Source organism: Geotrypetes seraphini, chromosome 7, assembly GCF_902459505.1.
Source record: "Geotrypetes seraphini chromosome 7, aGeoSer1.1, whole genome shotgun sequence".
Lineage (NCBI taxonomy): Eukaryota > Metazoa > Chordata > Amphibia > Gymnophiona > Dermophiidae > Geotrypetes > Geotrypetes seraphini.
The window spans coordinates 48,417,158-48,435,151 of record NC_047090.1 but is presented as its reverse complement, the minus strand read 5'-3'; the positions used below and the strand labels follow the sequence as shown (position 1 = coordinate 48,435,151).

The window sequence follows — 17,994 nt, the reverse complement described above, 5'->3', positions numbered from 1 at the left end:
GGTCCTTGAAAACTGATGGCAAATAACTTTATTTTTATTTTTTAGTAGTTATTCTAACTTGAGCAACAAAGCAATCAAGGCTTTGTTATCATTTGGATCTTCTTATCTTTGCAAACTTGGATTTTCAGCTCTGACAGAAATTAAATCGAAAAAAAAAAAAAAATGACTATAGATGGTGGATAATGAAATACGAGTTTCTTTGTCAACTCTCAAGCTGCATTTTGGACTGTCTCAGTTTTGTCAAAGATCAGTTGTAACTGCTCCTGATACTGCAATCCATTCCAAACTAATTGTAGGGCTGGGAGGTGCTGATCTGCCATCTTGGGACTGATGCCATGCTGTTGATCCTTGTCTTTATGCTGAAAGTTTGAAGCCATATCATGGCTGTCTCCAAATCCACACACAACAGATAATTATTAGGTTTTATCAGCTGAAGGTAGTGCTATTTAGCAAGAAAGCAAAGGGGATGGGAGAACTCAGTTTCCAACATCCTCAGTCCTCTATAGTGTCACATGAACTCTCCATTAATATGGCTTTTAGAAATGTTTTCAGGAATTCTCAGCAGGCTGCTACTGATTACGTGAGCACTAGTGTTAAGTGAGAGGATCAAAATTTATTCTAGGACTTTGGGGATATTCTCCTCCAAAAGCCAAAGGGAAAACAAGGAGGCTAAATGTTGCTTGTGGCCATAATCTGCTGATCATCTATCCTTCTGTAAGAACAAATGAAATGTCAGTCTAAGTTTACAAAGCACCCTGAGGGATGAAGCTATGCTATTGTCAAAAAATGGGAAATTTACAATCCCCCGTTATGCCATCCATTTGCATAAAAATGCTAAAAAGCCCCAAGGCATGGCTAAGCAGTCCCTGAGGAAAAAAATATAGTGGAGAGAAAAAAAAAAAGCAGTTATCTTCACGTTATTCCTCTTTACCTGCATTACAAAGTGCTGGTGCTGCTGAACTGGATCTCCCAGTTGAGGTTCTGGAACTCTTGGTGAGCTGCAGAGGTGAGCTGCATCAGTGCCTCTCGGGGCCATAAACATTCCAGGGACTTTTGGCCGCTGAACACCCAGAGTAGGGATAGAGAGGGAAAGAAAGGAAATGAATAGTGGTCTTTAACAGTGATAGGTTTAATAATCCTTCTCGGTTTGCAAGACAGTGAACTCCATTCAGTATTTCTAAAACCTTAGAAATCCAAATCTGGAAGTATTGTTACGTTTCTTATAGTCAAACTACCACCCCTAACTTTGAAGCTTTGCAGAAACATTTAAAAAAAATTGATGACAATGCCTTCACGGTTTCTTTGTGTTTTTTTTAAAGATAATTTTGTATTTAGTAATCCACAAGACAACGAAGCGAGAAGTCAAAGTACACACTAAAAGAGAAAGAAAGCACCAAGGGCCTCGTAGAATGGGACAGTACAATTCTTTTTGTTAAATGACCTGAAACAGACCATGTTTCGGTGCAAATCATTCAATTTGGTCAAATCCAAAAATAAGAACTCTAAAAACAGACTGCAAACTCTTGCGATGTCCTCAATTGTGCCAAAAGAAAACTTTTAGTGTGATTTAGGATCCCAGCGGAGTTTGCTGTATTTAGCCAATTTGTAAGGTCTGCTTTTAGAGTTCTCTATTTTTGGGTTTGACTAAATTGAATGTCTTTTTGCATTTGTCTCCTGATGCAGGCATTTGCACTGAAACACAGCCTGTATCGGGCCATTTAATAAAGAGAAATCTACTGTCTCATTCTACAAGGCCCTTGGTGCTTTTTGTATTTAATAATCCAATAATAATGATCTTTGCTTTCATAGCCATTATAATTTGACCAATTCATGAACTTTATAGTAAAAAAAACAAACACAAAACCAAAAAAACCCCTGTTAAAAACTACACAATTTGGCACATTTTCAAGTTAACCCTAAAAAAAAAAAGGTGTTAAGATAAAGATTAAAAAAAAAAATACCGTCTAATATGAGGTACAGAGACGCAACAAAGAGGGCTGAACACATCCATAGATGACCTTCTAGCAATGCAAGGTAGAGAGATTTGAAAGAAAATAAGTTTTTTCAGTGTTAATTGCTTGTAAATCCCTACCATTTGAGCTGGGCGAGGTGCTTTGTTAGGCATTCTACGATAATGCAGTGAAGAAGGGAATCTTGGCCTATTAGAAAGCTCCATTCCTCGGGGATACTGTCGTGCCCCATCCCTTGCATCCTCCTTGGAGAGCGTCTTGTGTGACTTTCCATTCTCGGGGGGCTGTTTTCTCTGCACCTCATCTCTGTACCTGTTCCAGCCCCCAGTGTTGGAGCGCCCTGGACGGCTTTTCCTTTTCTCCCTTTTCTCTTTTTCATTTACTCTGATCCAGAACTCCTCATCTGTGTCACCATCATCTCCCGGGAAATGCTTCAGCATGGCTTTGTGGAAGCATCTTTCCAAATTGTATGCCATCTTGGTGTATTCTGTATTCCCCCCAAATAAAAACAACAATAATAATAGATGGCTCGAAACAAGAGCTCAAAATATCTAATTCTAGATGTGACACGTCAACAAATTGAAAAACTTTTCTCCCCAAATTTTTTGAGAATATAAGTCAAGACTTTTCAGGGGGCAGGGAGTCTGGCAGTTTCCTCTTTGCTTCTCTGGACTTTCAGCTCTAACATCAACTTCTTTTGGGGGGTGGGTGGTATTGACCATATTTCATAGCCCCCTCCAAGTCACCTTAGCCACTGCAGTGACAATCCTCAACTGGAGGCCAGACATCTGGTCTCATGTCACTAAATGCTGCTGAGGCAAGAGGACTAGGTATTCCTTCCTCCAAGAGTCGTGAATAGTGCCTCCACAGTATCCCCCTTTTCTGCAAGTCCAGAGAACAGAAAGTCAGCCCTTTCATTGCTTCTACCCCCATACATAAACCAGCAACAGAATAAACAGTGGGCAAAAAACAACTGAACATGACAAATATGTTAAGTATGCTACTATGTTAATTATTTTGAACCGACAACAAATGCCACACTTTAGTATCCCAATAACAGGATAGAAGAAAAACTAACTATGGAATAATTAATAAAGTGGCTTGGGCATTTAATGTCATCTTCACACTAGAAAACCATGAACAACACACCACTGCTATGTTTTAACCATAAGCAGCACACAGCCTGGGATAGGATCACTTGTTTTTGACTTCTACAAGCAAACATGGTTTTCTGAACCCAGATAGTTGACCATTTTTCTTACCACTGTTCTCCCCATTGTACTTGAGACAGTTACGGAACATTGTCTTCATGTCACTCACAAACTCTTCTTTTGAGATATACTGTCCTCCATTGAGCTTCTTCTCCATGCCAGAGATATCCATGGGGCTCTACAAAAGGTCCCAGTGTCAATGAAGAGCTAGAGAGTATGTTGACAAATTTTAAACATAGTGATGAGGAAACTAAGGAATCTTCTAAAGCATGCTCTTTCTATGTCAGCCAGGTCTCCAACAAAGACTTGCCAAGGGCATTATCAATACACTCCTGAATGGCAGTGTCCATCTCTATGTCAGCTAGGGCAAAACTTTTTGAGAAGGAGCTCTGCCATCAGATGTTAGGACTGTATCAGTGTGAGTTTCCTCACAGCCCTATGCCAAAGCCAGGCATGACTGCTAGATCTAAAGCAACTTTCTGGCTCTCTCTGCTTTTGTTATCTCCCCACAAATTCTGTTACTAGGCAAGAGGAATGACATAATTAAAACAGTCTACCTTAATGATTTCATAATAATTTGGAGCATAGGATTCATCTACAGGTTCCAAGAAGGGCCATGAATCCTTATGAGCTTTCACGGCATCTAGAACTATACAGGTAAAACAGGAAATGTTACGTACACCAGGGTTAAATGCAAGTAAAAACTGAACAGACAAAAATTAAAAATTAAGCCAACGTACCTTTGTACATTGCAGTATATTCATCATCCAGTTCAAAGTTAAACCTAGAAATAAAGCAAACATTTAACATACCCCTTTTTTATTTGCTTAGAAAATACAACAGTTCAGTTTGATCCTTCTTACCATACATCTCTACTGCACGGGAACGGGGCCAACGGGAATTCCGTGAAACCCATGGGGATCCTGTGGTGTCTCCCCCCCACTTGGTCACAGGGATGCTGCATGAATGGAGGCACCTAAAGGAGTTCCTATATGTAACCTCAGAAGTGCCTACTCCTTCCTGCCCTTCAGTCACACTCATCCCTCCACAAAGCTACGTGCAGCACACCACCGAAGCTGACTGGGAAGCCTTCCCTCCAACGTCAGAGCTGATGATGGAGGGAACATGTCTGGGTCAGCCACATATAGTGTTCAGGAGCCGTTGCTCACAGCCCTGTGAAAAAGCAAGTGCGACTGATGGCAGGAAGAAGGAGGCCCACCTGGATGGCCCTGGTACACACCTACAGGATAGGGGGCAGAAACTTGGCCACAGATGGGAAGGAGTGAGCAAGCAAGAGTGTTTAGATGTAAGGGAGAGAGGGGACATGAACGTGGGACAAAGAAAGGAAGGGGAGGGGGAAGGAGTGCATTGGGGCATGGGAGGGGCATGAACTTGGGACAAAGGCTGGAAGGAAGGAAGGGGGAGGGGGGTACGAACTCAGGGAGGGGGCATGAACTTGGGACATGGGGGGAATAAAAAAGGAGAATTGTTGGGTATGAGTGTGTGAGTGAGAAGGAAAGAGAGAGTGCACATGGGGAAAGGAAAAAAAAGGAGCATTGATGGGAATATGGAGGGAGAGATGCATGGGGAAGAGAAAGATGAGAGGGAGAAATGTTGGATATGGTGGTGGAGAGGGAACAGTGGCACAGATTGAAAGGGGTGCAAGGAGGAGGAATGTTGGACAAAGTGGTGGAGGAAGAGATTTGGCATGGTGCTGGAGATGGGTGATAGAAGGAGAAATGTGAATTGTGCTGGTGGGTAGAGACAAAAGATGCTACACATCCCTAAGGGATGAGAGAGGGAGAAATTTTGGCTGTAGCAGTAGAAGTGAGGGGAGGGGGGAAATGCACACTGGATCCCTCCCTCTCTCTCTCCTCACTCTCTGTGCAGCAAAGGGAGGGAATGGGAGAAAGAGAGATGGTGGACAGTGAGAAAGAGAGAGAGGGAGACATGTTGCACATGGGGGTGGAGGAGAGAGGAAGAAATGCTGTGCAGGAATGGGAATGGGAAAAAGAGGAAGAATGAGGGGAATGAGGATGCTGTACAATGGGAAGGAGGGAAAAGAGAAATGCTAGATCATGATAGGAGGAACCAATGGATAGCAGCTACTTGAAGAAGAATCTGCAGAAGACAGGAAAGCAGAAAAAAAAGAAACTGGAACCAACTTGATGGAAAAATAAATCTCCAGACAACAAAGGTAAAAAAAGGAATTTATTAACCAAAATATATTGACTTTGGGAAATGTATATAGCAGATGTTTTTGTATTGTGTTCAACAGAAAAGGAAATGCATTTCTGGCTTTATTTCTCCAGTGTTGATATATTTGCTGACCTTTGCTGTGGCTGGTGGGGATCCCCTAGCACCGCCAGCTGAAGACCTTCTCCAGCAAGCGTAGCAGTTGCTGGCAGCATCCCTAAGTCACTGAGATGCAAGCATCTGTGACTCGGGGATGCTGCTGCCTGCCAAGCTTGGCAAAAGAGACCCTCGGCCACCTTCAGAGGAAGTCTTCAGCTGACATAGCTTGAGGGTCCTCTTCAGCTGGAGTATGGACTACGACGGGAACTCCCCACAGCCATTTCCTATTGGCATTCTGCACGGGGCAGGAGCGTAGGAAGATCGCTCCTGCCCCGAAATCCCGCTAGACCACCAGGTATGGCCGGATCGCCGGAGGGAAGGCTAAACTATGGGGTTTATTTTCTTTTTTTCCCCCTTCCCAAAAAATCACGAATATGTGAAATCTTGATTGCCAAAACCGCGAATGGGGAGGGGGAAGTGTAGGTGCAACCCTGGAGTACCCTCACCACTAAAATATAACAGCCCTGAGGGTCTTGAACCACTGTCTTAACCTTTAGTGGCAGGGTCCTGGCAAACAGAATACCCACCCCTCTCTTTTTGAAAGCCCCAGTGGATGCTCAATACATTGAGGTGGAAACTAGAGTTCCTAAGGTACCTTTCATGGGCTCTGAGGAGATGGAATTCCTGCAGGAAGCATACCTCCACTTGGAGACACACTAGCTCTCTAAACAAGGCTGCATGTTTGTGGGGGGAATTCAACCCCCTAACATTATAGGAAACAACCTTGAAACCCGCCATCTATCAAAGTGGAAAAAGAGTTCTCTGCCTTTGAAAACTGTGATAGTCCCTCCCCCTCCCCTCCTACACAACCCTTCCAGTGGGATCAACCAGACCTCCCACCATACTAACAGGAAGTAAACATCTTCAGTAGCCCAAAACACAATAACACACACATGTACAGATATCACCCTACTATAAGAGAATACATCACAAGATCACCCCTGTCTATTGGGGACAACACAAACAATAGCCCCAGTACCCCTCAAACACGCAAGGCCACCCCCAAAGGGTGGCAACTATCAACAAGCGTAAACTCAGTGCACCCTCGTGGAAACAAACTCCTGAAGACACCCATAATTGCCAAAAAAATCATAGCAAGGGAAGACCCCCACCATCCTTTCATCCAACACACACACTCCACCACATACACTCATTAACAGTAGGTTAGACACCGCCTCCCATAAGAGGAGCCATATCCCCACCAAATCCCACTCACACTCCTCAGATTATACTTCAAACTTATGGAGAAGTGAACTATAGTCTCATCCAACTGCCGGGACTGCTACCAAGAGAGGGCACAACCAGAATGCAGATAATCCAAGTCCAGTATCCACACTCGTTAGTTCAAGGCAAAGGGCCACAGCTGAGGCTGCTAGATTGACTTCCACTGCCCTCTGTGCAGGTGATTCCTGTTTACGATCCACATGCTGCCATCAGAAGCTGGACAAGCGCTGTCAAATAGACTGCCGGGCCCCACCACTAGCAGAATCAGAAGGGACCTCAATCCCCTCTTTAGCGAGCAAGTCCCGGGCTTCAACAACAGTGGTGAAGGTGACTCATTTAGGAATCCTATTCAAGGTGATCAGCAACCCAAATGGGAATGTCCAGCAGTACCGCACATTGACTCACATCAAAGTCCGGTCACCTTCCAAAATATTCTTCTTTTCTGCAGCGTACTGGCTGCAAGGTCTTGATAGAGTTCCACATAGTGCTCATTGCATTGAAGGGATCCCAGTTCCTGACCTCTGTGATGGACTTGTTCTTTGAGTGCAAAAACTTTGAAGGCAGACTATAATATAATAGGGCTGGTCTGATGCTTTTGGGCACAGGGCTCTGTGCGCCCTTCTCAATACCCAGCTCCAAGTTATTGTCCTGTAGCAACCATCTGACTAAATTAGTCATCACATCCTTTGCATCTTTATAGTCACTTGTGTCCGGGACTCCCCGGATCCGCAAACTGTTTTGATGAGTCCGGATCTCAATTTTGTCAATCAGTTAGTACAATTCAGGTCCAGATCGCACATCCTCTAGACCAGTGGTTCCCAACCCTGTCCTGGAGGAACACCAGGCCAATTGGGTTTTCAGGCTAGCCCTAATGAATATGCATGAAGCAAATTTGCATGCCTATCACTTCCATCATATGCAAATCTCTCTCATGCATATTCATTAGGGCTAGCCTGAAAACCCGATTGGCCTGGTGTTCCTCCAGGACAGGGTTGGGAATCACTGCTCTAGACCTCGCTGTGCCCCCGTGGCCAACTCCTCATAGGCGTCCATAGGCGTCCATTCAAAGCTCAACAGAGTTGATGCGGGACCCGATTTCTGCAAGATCCTGCTGCAGCTCCCTGATCGGCCAGCTTAACCTCTGTTACTATTTCTTGGAGATCGTCCATTGTGAGCGGTTCCATGGATCCTCCACTATTCTCAGAGGCCCTCACAGGTGGCAATTGCATCATGCCCGATACACAGTTATGTTCCCCGCTTTCATCCTGCAGCCCTGTTGCGTGCAGAGAACATGCGTGGGTCTTTTAGGGTATGCGACTCTGTTGGCGATCATCCTTCGCTCTTTTTTTCGACGCCATGAGATGCAGGAGACTTTAATGCACCAGTCACCCCACTTTGGCTAGCAATGCAGCAAGTAAAAATTGCTCTTCGGGGGAATTATGATGGACAGAAGACGGAGCCTCAAGATTAGGCAGCCATCTTCCCTGATGATGTCAGTAGCATAATTAAATGAAATAATTACTTTTGAAGTTTATGGTGATGGGTGTGGATGGAAGAAATTACTTGTAGGGACGGGCGGGGATGGATTCTATTCCAGCAGAGACAGATTTGATTTCTGTCCCCGCACAACTCTCTGTCTACCAGTCTCCTCTGTAGTTGATGAGATATGTGGTAACCTCTAGAGCCGACAGACAGTGCTAATACAACTCTTATTTGGATCTTCACTAATTCCAGCTGCTTTAGCAACACATTATTTTATAAAGCTTATTATTTTCCCTGCAGGACATGCTTGTGGACACTTATATGGAATGAAATGTTTGAACCACCCTTCCTAATGGATGAAAGGACAACTTAACAACTGCTCAGTGTTAAAGTTCTTCACTTCTTACTCTTCTCTTTCCACTGTCCCCTAAGATTTCTGTGATTGCTGAAGAAACAGTTTCTGAACACACATGAAGACACTAACATAAATGAAGAATATTCTTGGTATACTTACAGGTCCCTGGTCCTCCTTTCCTCCCTTATGGGAGAGTTGAGGTCCAGATGTAACAGTTCTGGGGGCAGCTCCTTTCCCTGGGACAGCAGCCAGGCCCGTTCCTCCCTCAGTTTCCTCCTCTTGGCCCGTTCTGTGGTACAGAGGACATATTAACATGACAGACCTTTACTTGTGCTAGAAACATACCAGTGGGATGTTCATTTTTCCAGAAAGTGTAATCTGGCAGTTAAGCTCAAAAACATAGATTGTGAGGGAATTTCTGAAAACCTTCTCCACTAGACAAACTTAAGACTTGAACAAAAAAGCATGCATTAAAATGGCAGTAGATAATGGTCATTTTAGAAGCATCTACATATAGAAATAGCAGCATTTACACATATATTATCTTCAGCATACAATTATTTTTCAAGGGGACATGGCCAAAAATTGTATATGTATATTCCCATCTTAGAATAGGAATAAACAAATTCAAACAATTTTCACTGTTGGGCTTTATACCAGCTCAGAAATAGATAGATTTTTAAAATGTGATTTTTTTTGAACAGGACATTAAGGGCTCCTTTTACTAAGGTGTGCTAGCAGTTTTAGCACCTACTACAATACTGCACTCGCTAAACGTTAATGCTTCCATAGAAGCTTGCATTAGTATTTTTCGTTTAGCGCGTGGTTAGCATGCGCTAATCTTTAGCGCACGCTAAAAACGCTAGCGCACCTTAGTAAAAGGAGCCTTAATTCTCTTTAATCTGGGGTGCTGTTTGGTTTTTATTTTTCCAATTTTCCCTTCCAAATTAAAAATAAAAGCAGTTTCACAAGTTAATTTGTGTCACTTAGAACAAAAAAGTTATTACATGAGTTGATCGCTGAAATAATCTTCCACAACAGGTAATTGAGGCAAGCAACGTGCCAGATTTTAAGAAAAGATGGGATTGGCATGTGGGATCTCTTCATGGAGGTAGTTAGGGGGTGGGCCATTAGAGTGGGCAGACTAGATGGGCCGTGGCCCTTTTCTGCCGTCATGTTCTATGTTTCTATGTGTTACCCCTTAAAGGTATCATGCAGTATTGAGTATTTTGAATAGTCAAGCAATAGGTGCCCCAAATCTGCCTGATGGCCAATATTGAAATTTTGGGCCCAAACTTCTCAATCCTTATCAGTCATTGCAGCATATACTCTACGGTCACAGATAGTTCACTGAATCAAGAGAAATGCAACATACACTAAGGTTAGGAAAACTTAAAAGTAGAATCAGCGATATCTAAAAATATAGCTTATAACCAAAATAAAATTAATCAACCAGGGAGGGATTCTGGTCTGGAGTAAAGGAAAGAAAGTTATTAGGTAAGCTATAACATTTCCTTCCTTAGCATTCTTTCACACCAGTCCAAACCAAAGGGATATAGCAAAGCAGTGTATCCAACATTGGGGTGAGAGTTTGATATACACACAAAAAAGAGAGAAAACTTGGAATAGTCTAGAAATCCTTTCCAGTAAAAAGAACTAACTACAACAGAAGTCCTGGAGGAACTAAATATCCAGAAAAGAAAGCTATCAGGAGCTGAAAAATCATTGTGCTTCCCTGACTATATCTATGATAACCAGGAAAATCCAGAAGCAATTGAAAAATCACCCTTCGCTGAGAATAAAGGGAGCCCAATGGCATTTAAACAGAATGGCTATTGAATGACCTGGTGCCAAAGAATGCTCTATTCAGACCTGAAAATCCAGATGTCCTCATAAGAGTAAAAAGAAAGCATAAGGGCCATGAGACATGCCACTAAATATGAGATGTACAGACAGAACAACCAAACCTGGAGCCTATTAGGCTCAGAATTAAAAAAAAACAATATTTTGAAACTTATGACTTGTACTTGGGAGACAAAGGAAAAATGTATTCTTATGCTGCAATTTCCTTCTTTAAGTCCCTCTAGACCAGTGGTTGGCAAACTGCGGCTCTTTAGCCACTTAAGTGCGGCTCATAGCTTGTCTAGAGCAGGGGTGCCCAACCTGCTTCCCTTCCCACTGCCCTCCCCCAAACCACCGCCATTGAGGAACAGGCTGCCACCGCCGCCATCGGGGAACAGGCCGGTGCCGAGTTCCGAGAGCTCTCCCTGCTTCCCTTCCCCGCGGGGTCGACCAACTCTCGCCACCCGACGTCAATTCTGATGTCGGAGAGGACGTTCAGGACCAGCCAATCGCTGGGGGAGGGAATGAGGTCTGGAGGAGAGGAAGCATACAGGAGGCTGAAAGGTAAAAAATATTGGCTGCACAGTCAGAAGAATAAAGTGCAACCAGAGACTGATGAAATTACCAAACAAAGGTAGGAAAAATGATTTTATTTTCAATTTAGTGATCAAAATGTGTCCGCTTTGAGAATTTATATCTGCTGTCTATATTTTGCACTATGGCCCCCTTTTACTAAACCGCAATAGCGGTTTTTAGCGCAGGGAGCCTATGAGCATTGAGAGCAGTGCAGCTTCCTGCACTAAAAACTGTTATTGCAGTTTAGTAAAAAGGGAGGGGGTAAATTTGTCTATTTTTGTATAGTTGTTACTGCGGTGACATTGCATAAAGTCATCTGCCTTGACCTCTTTGAAAACCTGTGGAATATAAATGATAATTAACATTTTCTCTTCGTACAGTGTGATTTGTGTTTTTAAAAATTTTATTGTTGGTAGATCTTTTTGATTTGGCCACGAAGGTAAGGGGGAGGGAGGGAGGGGAGCTGCTGAAAGACATCTAGTAATCCTTGCAGGCTTGACTGTGCAGGGAATTATTTTTGTAAAATCATGTTTTGTTATGTGACTGGCATTATTTAGACTTTAATTTCTATGAATGAATAAAATAATTTCTATGAATGAATAAAATGAAAATGATATAAAATTGCTTGCTTGTTTTTATGTGCATGCGCTGAAGGAAAGTGGAGAGAGAGTGGCTGAGGATGCTCAAGAGAAATGGGGAAGAGAGAGTGGGGAGAAGACGCTGATTTATAAATGGAAAATTGTACAGAATATTGTTTCTTTTTAAACTTTAATATAATAAGTTCAGTATAAAACTATTCGAGGCTTGTGTGGATGGGATCAGGTGGTTTGCGGGGATGGGGACTGAGCTCACAGGGATGGGGTGGGGACGAAGACAAATTTTTTTCCCATGTCATTCTCTAGGCTCTGCCACAAATCGGTTTCAAGTTTATTAAAAGTTTGTTGTACACGCAATATCAAATACTTCAATGCATATGACAATTTAAAATTATGACACTAAAATAAAACAATTTATACAAATAAACATACAATGTATGTACACAAGTTATTAGCGATACAAAAGGGAAGATGGAGTGAACTACAATCTTTGAAGAAAGTAAGAATACATTTAGGGAAAAAACAATATCAGGAGGGTGATGAAGAATGTTTTATAAATATGGCTAAGCCTAAAAAGAGTTTAGGGGAGGTTGTGACCTATATATAAGGTCTGGTTAAAATTAGGTATTTGAGCCTGGGATTAATGATAGATGAATAATCCTATCTATGACTCAAATGCATCTTTGTACAGGTGGCATTTTAATGTGCTTTTAAATTTTTCTAATGAGGTTTTTCCATGTAGATAGATTGGTAAGTTGTTCCAAAGCTGGGGTGCTATGACTGAAAAAATTGTAGATCTTCTGGTACCTATTATTTTTAGAGAGGGTATAGTCAGCAAATGCTGTTCTGTCGATCTAAATGTCCTGGCTGAAGAATATGGTATCAAAAAACGATCTAGTAATATTGGTGCATTGGTTTGTTGGATTTTGAAGGTTAGCAGTGCAATTTTATAGATTATTCTATGCGAAATTGGTAACCAGTGTGCTTTTTGTAGAAGAGGTGTGACATGATCATATTTTTTTGAGTTAGTAATAATTTTTATTGCTGTATTTTGTATCATTTGTAGCCTTCTTATTTCTTTCTGGGTTATGCCATGATACAATGTGTTGCAGTAATCTAGCCTAGAAATAACCAAAGAATGAATGAGAATGTTAAGAGCTTCTGGTTTTAAAACTTTGGATTTTGACTATGTGCGGGCGAGTTGGGTGTCAGTCGGGTTGACGTAGCCGTCATAGCGCAAGTGGGCGTGGGGTATGGCTCTAAAAAAAAACTTAATCGTTGTACTGCTGATTTTGGCTCTTTTGACTAATGAGTTTGCCTACCACTGCTCTAGACCAGTCCAGATACTTGGGCTTGTGCTGTCCAGGGTAGATATTGAGACTTCTCTTCTCAAAGAAGCTCATTGGCTTCCAATTCTCCACAGAATCTCCTATAAAATAGCATTATTAACATTCAAAATATTAAGTTTCAAGTTTCAAGTTTATTATAAAATTTGATTAATCGCCTATTCAAAGTTCTAGGCGATGTACATCAGTAATTACAAAATTATATAAATTTATAGTAATTTAACATACGTTAAAGTATCCGAAGTATACATGACATAACGATACAAACTTGAAAACAATGGGTAAGATGAGGTATAGAAATACATTTTAATATAATAGAGACATTTAAGGATAAAAACAATGGGAAAGGTAGGTGAATTTAAAATGATTAAAAAAAGTTAAAATATAAAAATTAATTAATCGCTGAAAGCATCTTTAAAAAGAAATCCTTTAAGATTACTCTTAAATTTATCTAAAATTCTTTCTTCTCTCAAATAAATCGGCAAAGAGTTCCAGGCTAGAGGGGCTGTAACAGAAAAAATGGTCTGTCGTCGTGTGCCTATAACTTTTAATGATGGGACAACTAATAAATGTTGATCAGTTGATCGTAATACTCTTGAAGTTTTATAGGGAATTAAGAATTTATTTTTTTTTTTATTATTTGTTTATAGAATTTTACAATATTTCCAAGCTTATACATCTTGTACAGTAAAGTGAGATCAAACAACATATTAAAAATTCCAAAATTAACATTTACTACAAGGAAATACTAAACTAGTTAATCTCACACTAGTCCTCAATATTATTGGATCCATAATTAAGAGTAGAATATATATAATTCAAATTAATTAAATAAGAAAAAATTCCTTATCTGGCTAAAGTGCAGGGAGCTAACTTTCCATGGACGTTCTTATGGTGTTATTCCTTTTTCTAGACGTTTCATTGAGAGAAAACTAATCAGTTGAGATGGCTCTGTAAATATATACTTCAATGATAAATATCTAACTACACATTTACATGGGTATCTCAAAAAGAAAATACCCCCTATTTGAATCACTCCAGGTTTTAGAATTAAAAATTCTTTCCTTCTTTTTTGAGTCTCTCTAGAGACATCAGGGAAAATCTGAATATGCTGCCCCAGGAAGTCTTTGGATCTATTTTTTAAAAAAAGTTTTAATATCCAATCCTTGTCTGGAGCCAAAGCAACAGACAACAAGAGAGTAGCTGGAACAGCCAGTTCTCTATCTGATTGTTCCAGTATTGCCGAAATGTCCAATGACCTCTCCCGGGGTTCCTCAATTTTTTCTTCTTCTTTGAATTGGGGCTTAGTAGGTAGGTAATACACTCTTGTAAGAGGAGGTAAGGAGTTTTCAGGAATTTCCAAAATTTCCATAAAATACCTTTTCACCATTTCTCTAGGAGAAGTTGACAGGATCCTTGAAAAATTTATAAATCTCAAGTTATTTATTCGACCATTATTCTCCTGCACTTCCAACTTCTTCCTGAGTAATATATTATCTTTAACCAACATATCTTGATTTTGTTTCAATAACATTAACTCCTTATTTGTATTTTGTGTCTCTGTTTTAAATTGTAACATGTCCTGTTTTAAAACTTTTATTTCTTCCTTTTGTTCTTTTAATTCTTTATCCAAATTTTTTTATTTGAGGGTTTAAGGAATTCCCCAAATTCACTACCAAGTCCCATAATGCTTCGAGTGTGACTGTAGGAGGTTTTGTAGGTGAGAAAAGTTGTAATGGTGTAGTATCTAAATGTTCTGAAATTAGCTTTACCTCAGTGACGTCTTGTATTCCTCCAACCTCTGTTGTCCCGGTCGCAAGTCCCGTTGTCATATTCGGCGAGCCCTCCATACTAGCCTCTGTGGACAGAGAAGAAACCACCTCCTCAGGTGGCTTCTGGTCCCGTGGGGAGCTGGCAGCTTGCGGCGTCGGTTGGAGGGGTGGCGTCCTAACGTCGGGGCTAAGAGTGATATCATGCTCAGGGGAACCCACCGCACTACTCTCCGGCGGTGTCCCCAACGAGCTAGCACCCGATCCTTCTTGTTCCCTTTGTAGGCGTCGGAGAAAATCATCAATAGTAACCACTGGGGTTAAGGGTCGCCGGGAGGCTCCTCCGGTGTTCCTTCCTCGTCTTTTCGGCATTATTAGAAAAGAAAAAACTTCAACGATGTCCTCACTTCAGCCGACATGGAATAAACATCTTAGATCCAATAATAGGGAGCAGGATCCGATCCAGGTCTATGTGCCCCGAATAAAATTGCCCACTGCTGGCTCCCGGCCTCCACGTGGCTCCTAAGGGGCTCCCAAGGGGCCGCCGCGCGGCTGCGGCCGCAACCGCAGCAGCGGCTGTTTTTCAATGCTGTCGGAGACGGACCCAGTGACGTCAGGGGTCCGTCTCTGCGAGTGCCTGTCAGCGCCGCCGACCAGGAAAAGGGAGAAAGAAAGCCGCTGCTGTTCAATCCAGGACCAGCAACGGGACACCCCACACTCTCCTCCAGTCCGGTAAACTGCTCCCTGGGAATTAAGAATTTATAAATAAAAGCTGGAGTCTTTGATGTTATTGATTTAAAGGTAAGCAGGTTTAATTTATAGATAATTTGATATGCGACTGGCAACCAATGAGCTTTCCGGAGTAATGGTGTAACATGATCATATTTCTTAGCGTTTTCAATCAGTTTAATCGAGGTATTTTGAACGATCTGCAGACGCTTGATTTCTTTTTGTGCTATTCCGTTAAATAAGGCATTACAATAGTCTATCTTTGAAATTACTAAAGAATGTATCAAAATATTCAGAGATTTTGGACAAAGAAATTTTTTCATGAACGTATTTGGCAGAGACTGTAGAAAGTAGATTTCACGACTTGACTGATATGATCATGATACGTTAGTTTATCATCTAAAATTACACCGAGAATTCTAATTCTACGAATGAGTTTCAGAGAAATACCTTTGATAGTAATTGGATTAATAAGAGTAGGAATATCTTTCCAAGGGAATAGTAAAACATTTGTTTTATCAATGTTTAGGGCAAGTCTATTTGTTTCCAACCAGTGATGGATCTGGTTGAGTTTGGAGTTAATATGTGCTATTTCAGTAGAATTATTAGGAAAGAGTGTAAAAGTTGTATATCATCCGCATATGCGAATACTGTAAAACCTATGGATTGACAGAGAGTCATGAGAGGTGCAAGAAAGATATTAAATAAAAGAGGAGAGAGGATAGAACCTTGTGGAATTCCATATGGCACTGAAATACCTTCTGAGGTGGTATTATTAAACTTAACTGTAGAACAACGATTGTCAAAGTAAGAATGGAACCAAGTAAGTACCTGATCGGAGATGCCAATAGATTTGAGACTATTAAGCAAAAGAACGTGATCAATGGTGTCGAAAGCTGATGAAAGGTCGATTGATATCAGAAGGACAGATGAGTGATGGTCAAGGTAATATAATATAGCAGAGGTCATGCCAATCAAAGAGTGTTCAGTGGAGTGGTGCTGTCTGAAACCTGTTTGGTTGGGATGTAAGATATTTGTCATTTCTACAAATTCCGAAATCTGATTATATACTATCTTTTCTGTTAGTTTTGCAATATAGGTAATGTTAGCTATAGGCCTATAGTTTGATATTTCATTTGAGCTAATCTTTGAGTTTTTTTAAAATCGGACGAATAATAGCTTTTTTCCAATCTGATGGCATGATGCTTTGTTTCAAGCTTTCTTTAATCATATTTAGTATTAAGGGACCAAATATTGCAAAATATCTTTTAATGATAAAAGGAGGAATTTTGTTGGCCTGAGATCCCTTAATGTTAATAGTTTTAATAAGGGCTTCTAGTTCTCCTAAAGTTGGAAGATTAAATTGAGCACATTTCGCTGATAAATGGAAATTGGATTCAATGTTCAAGTTTGAAGTCGAATTATTTGTTTGTGAAAAGTTCTCTCTTATATCTTTAATTTTTTTTTGAAAGTAGTCTGCAAGTTCTTGCGCAGATGGTGCTGAGTTATTAAAAGTAACTTGTTTTTTATGCAGAGGAGAGAAAGATTTAAGAATGGAATACAGCGAAGAAATATTCTTAGCTTTGAATATTTGATTAGAGTAAAATTTCATTTTTGCCTGATTAATTTTGTTTTTGTATATATTTGATTGTTCTTTAAATTTATCCAAATTTGACTTGGTCTTGTTTTTTCTCCAATATCTTTCTAAGGATCTAAGTTGTTTTTTAATTAGATAAAGTTCTGGAGTGAACCAGGGGTTAGCCTTCCTTTTTGCTGAAATAATTTTAGTTTGTAATGGTACTAAAAAATCTAACAGATTTTTGATAGATGAATCCCATTGAAGAACAAGCTCTTCTATAGAGTGAGTTTGCAAGTCTTGATTGGTTAAGTCTAAGTTATCGATAATTAAGTCTGATGATAGAACGTTATAATCTCTATATGTAATGGTTTGTTGTATAGTATTTATTTTTGTCTGAGAAATGAAATGTGATAATGTTATAAGAAAATGGTCAGACCATGGAATTGGAAGACAGGAATCTAATTGATAAAGATTTTTAACATTAAAAGGAGTTATAATCATATCTATAGTGTGACCGGCTTGATGTGTTGGAGAATTTAATAATGGGTATAAGTCTAAGTCATTAAGAAAAGAGAGCATATCCATAGTGTAATTATTTTTCTGATCTTCAAAATGAATATTGAAGTCTCCTAAAATCAGAGAATTTGTAGTAGAAGATGCAAAATCAAAGAGAAGTGATTGAAGCTGAGCTATATTTGTATTATTAACTGGTGGGGGGAGGTAAATGAGAAGTATATCAAGTTTAGGGTTTGTTTTAACTGTAATTTGTAAATATTCAATTAAAGAGTTTATTGGTGAATAGTCTATTCCTATCGCTAGTGAGTCTTGAAAGATAACTGCCAGTCCTCCTCCACGCTTAGAGAGGCGATGATTGTATAGATAGGAAAAGCCAGGTGGACAAGCATAAGAAAGGTATGCTTCTTCTTCTTCAGTAAGCCATGTTTCAACCAAGCATAGAAC

The 17,994-nt window shown here is 40.5% G+C and overlaps 1 protein-coding gene across 3 annotated transcripts in view; it reads right to left on the bottom strand.

Annotated features, from left to right (window-relative positions):
* Positions 1-17,994, bottom strand: part of LOC117364093 (cat eye syndrome critical region protein 2) — a 321,538-nt gene that overhangs the window by 37,693 nt on the left and 265,851 nt on the right. For all 3 annotated transcript variants that reach the window (XM_033952931.1, XM_033952929.1, XM_033952930.1), the window contains exons 10-15: positions 8,757-8,886; positions 3,922-3,965; positions 3,739-3,830; positions 3,233-3,359; positions 2,093-2,457; positions 932-1,060 (exon numbers count right to left, since the gene is read on the bottom strand). In XM_033952931.1, coding sequence (XP_033808822.1) covers positions 932-1,060; positions 2,093-2,457; positions 3,233-3,359; positions 3,739-3,830; positions 3,922-3,965; positions 8,757-8,886 — 887 coding nt within the window. The remainder of the gene's footprint in view (positions 1-931; positions 1,061-2,092; positions 2,458-3,232; positions 3,360-3,738; positions 3,831-3,921; positions 3,966-8,756; positions 8,887-17,994) is intronic.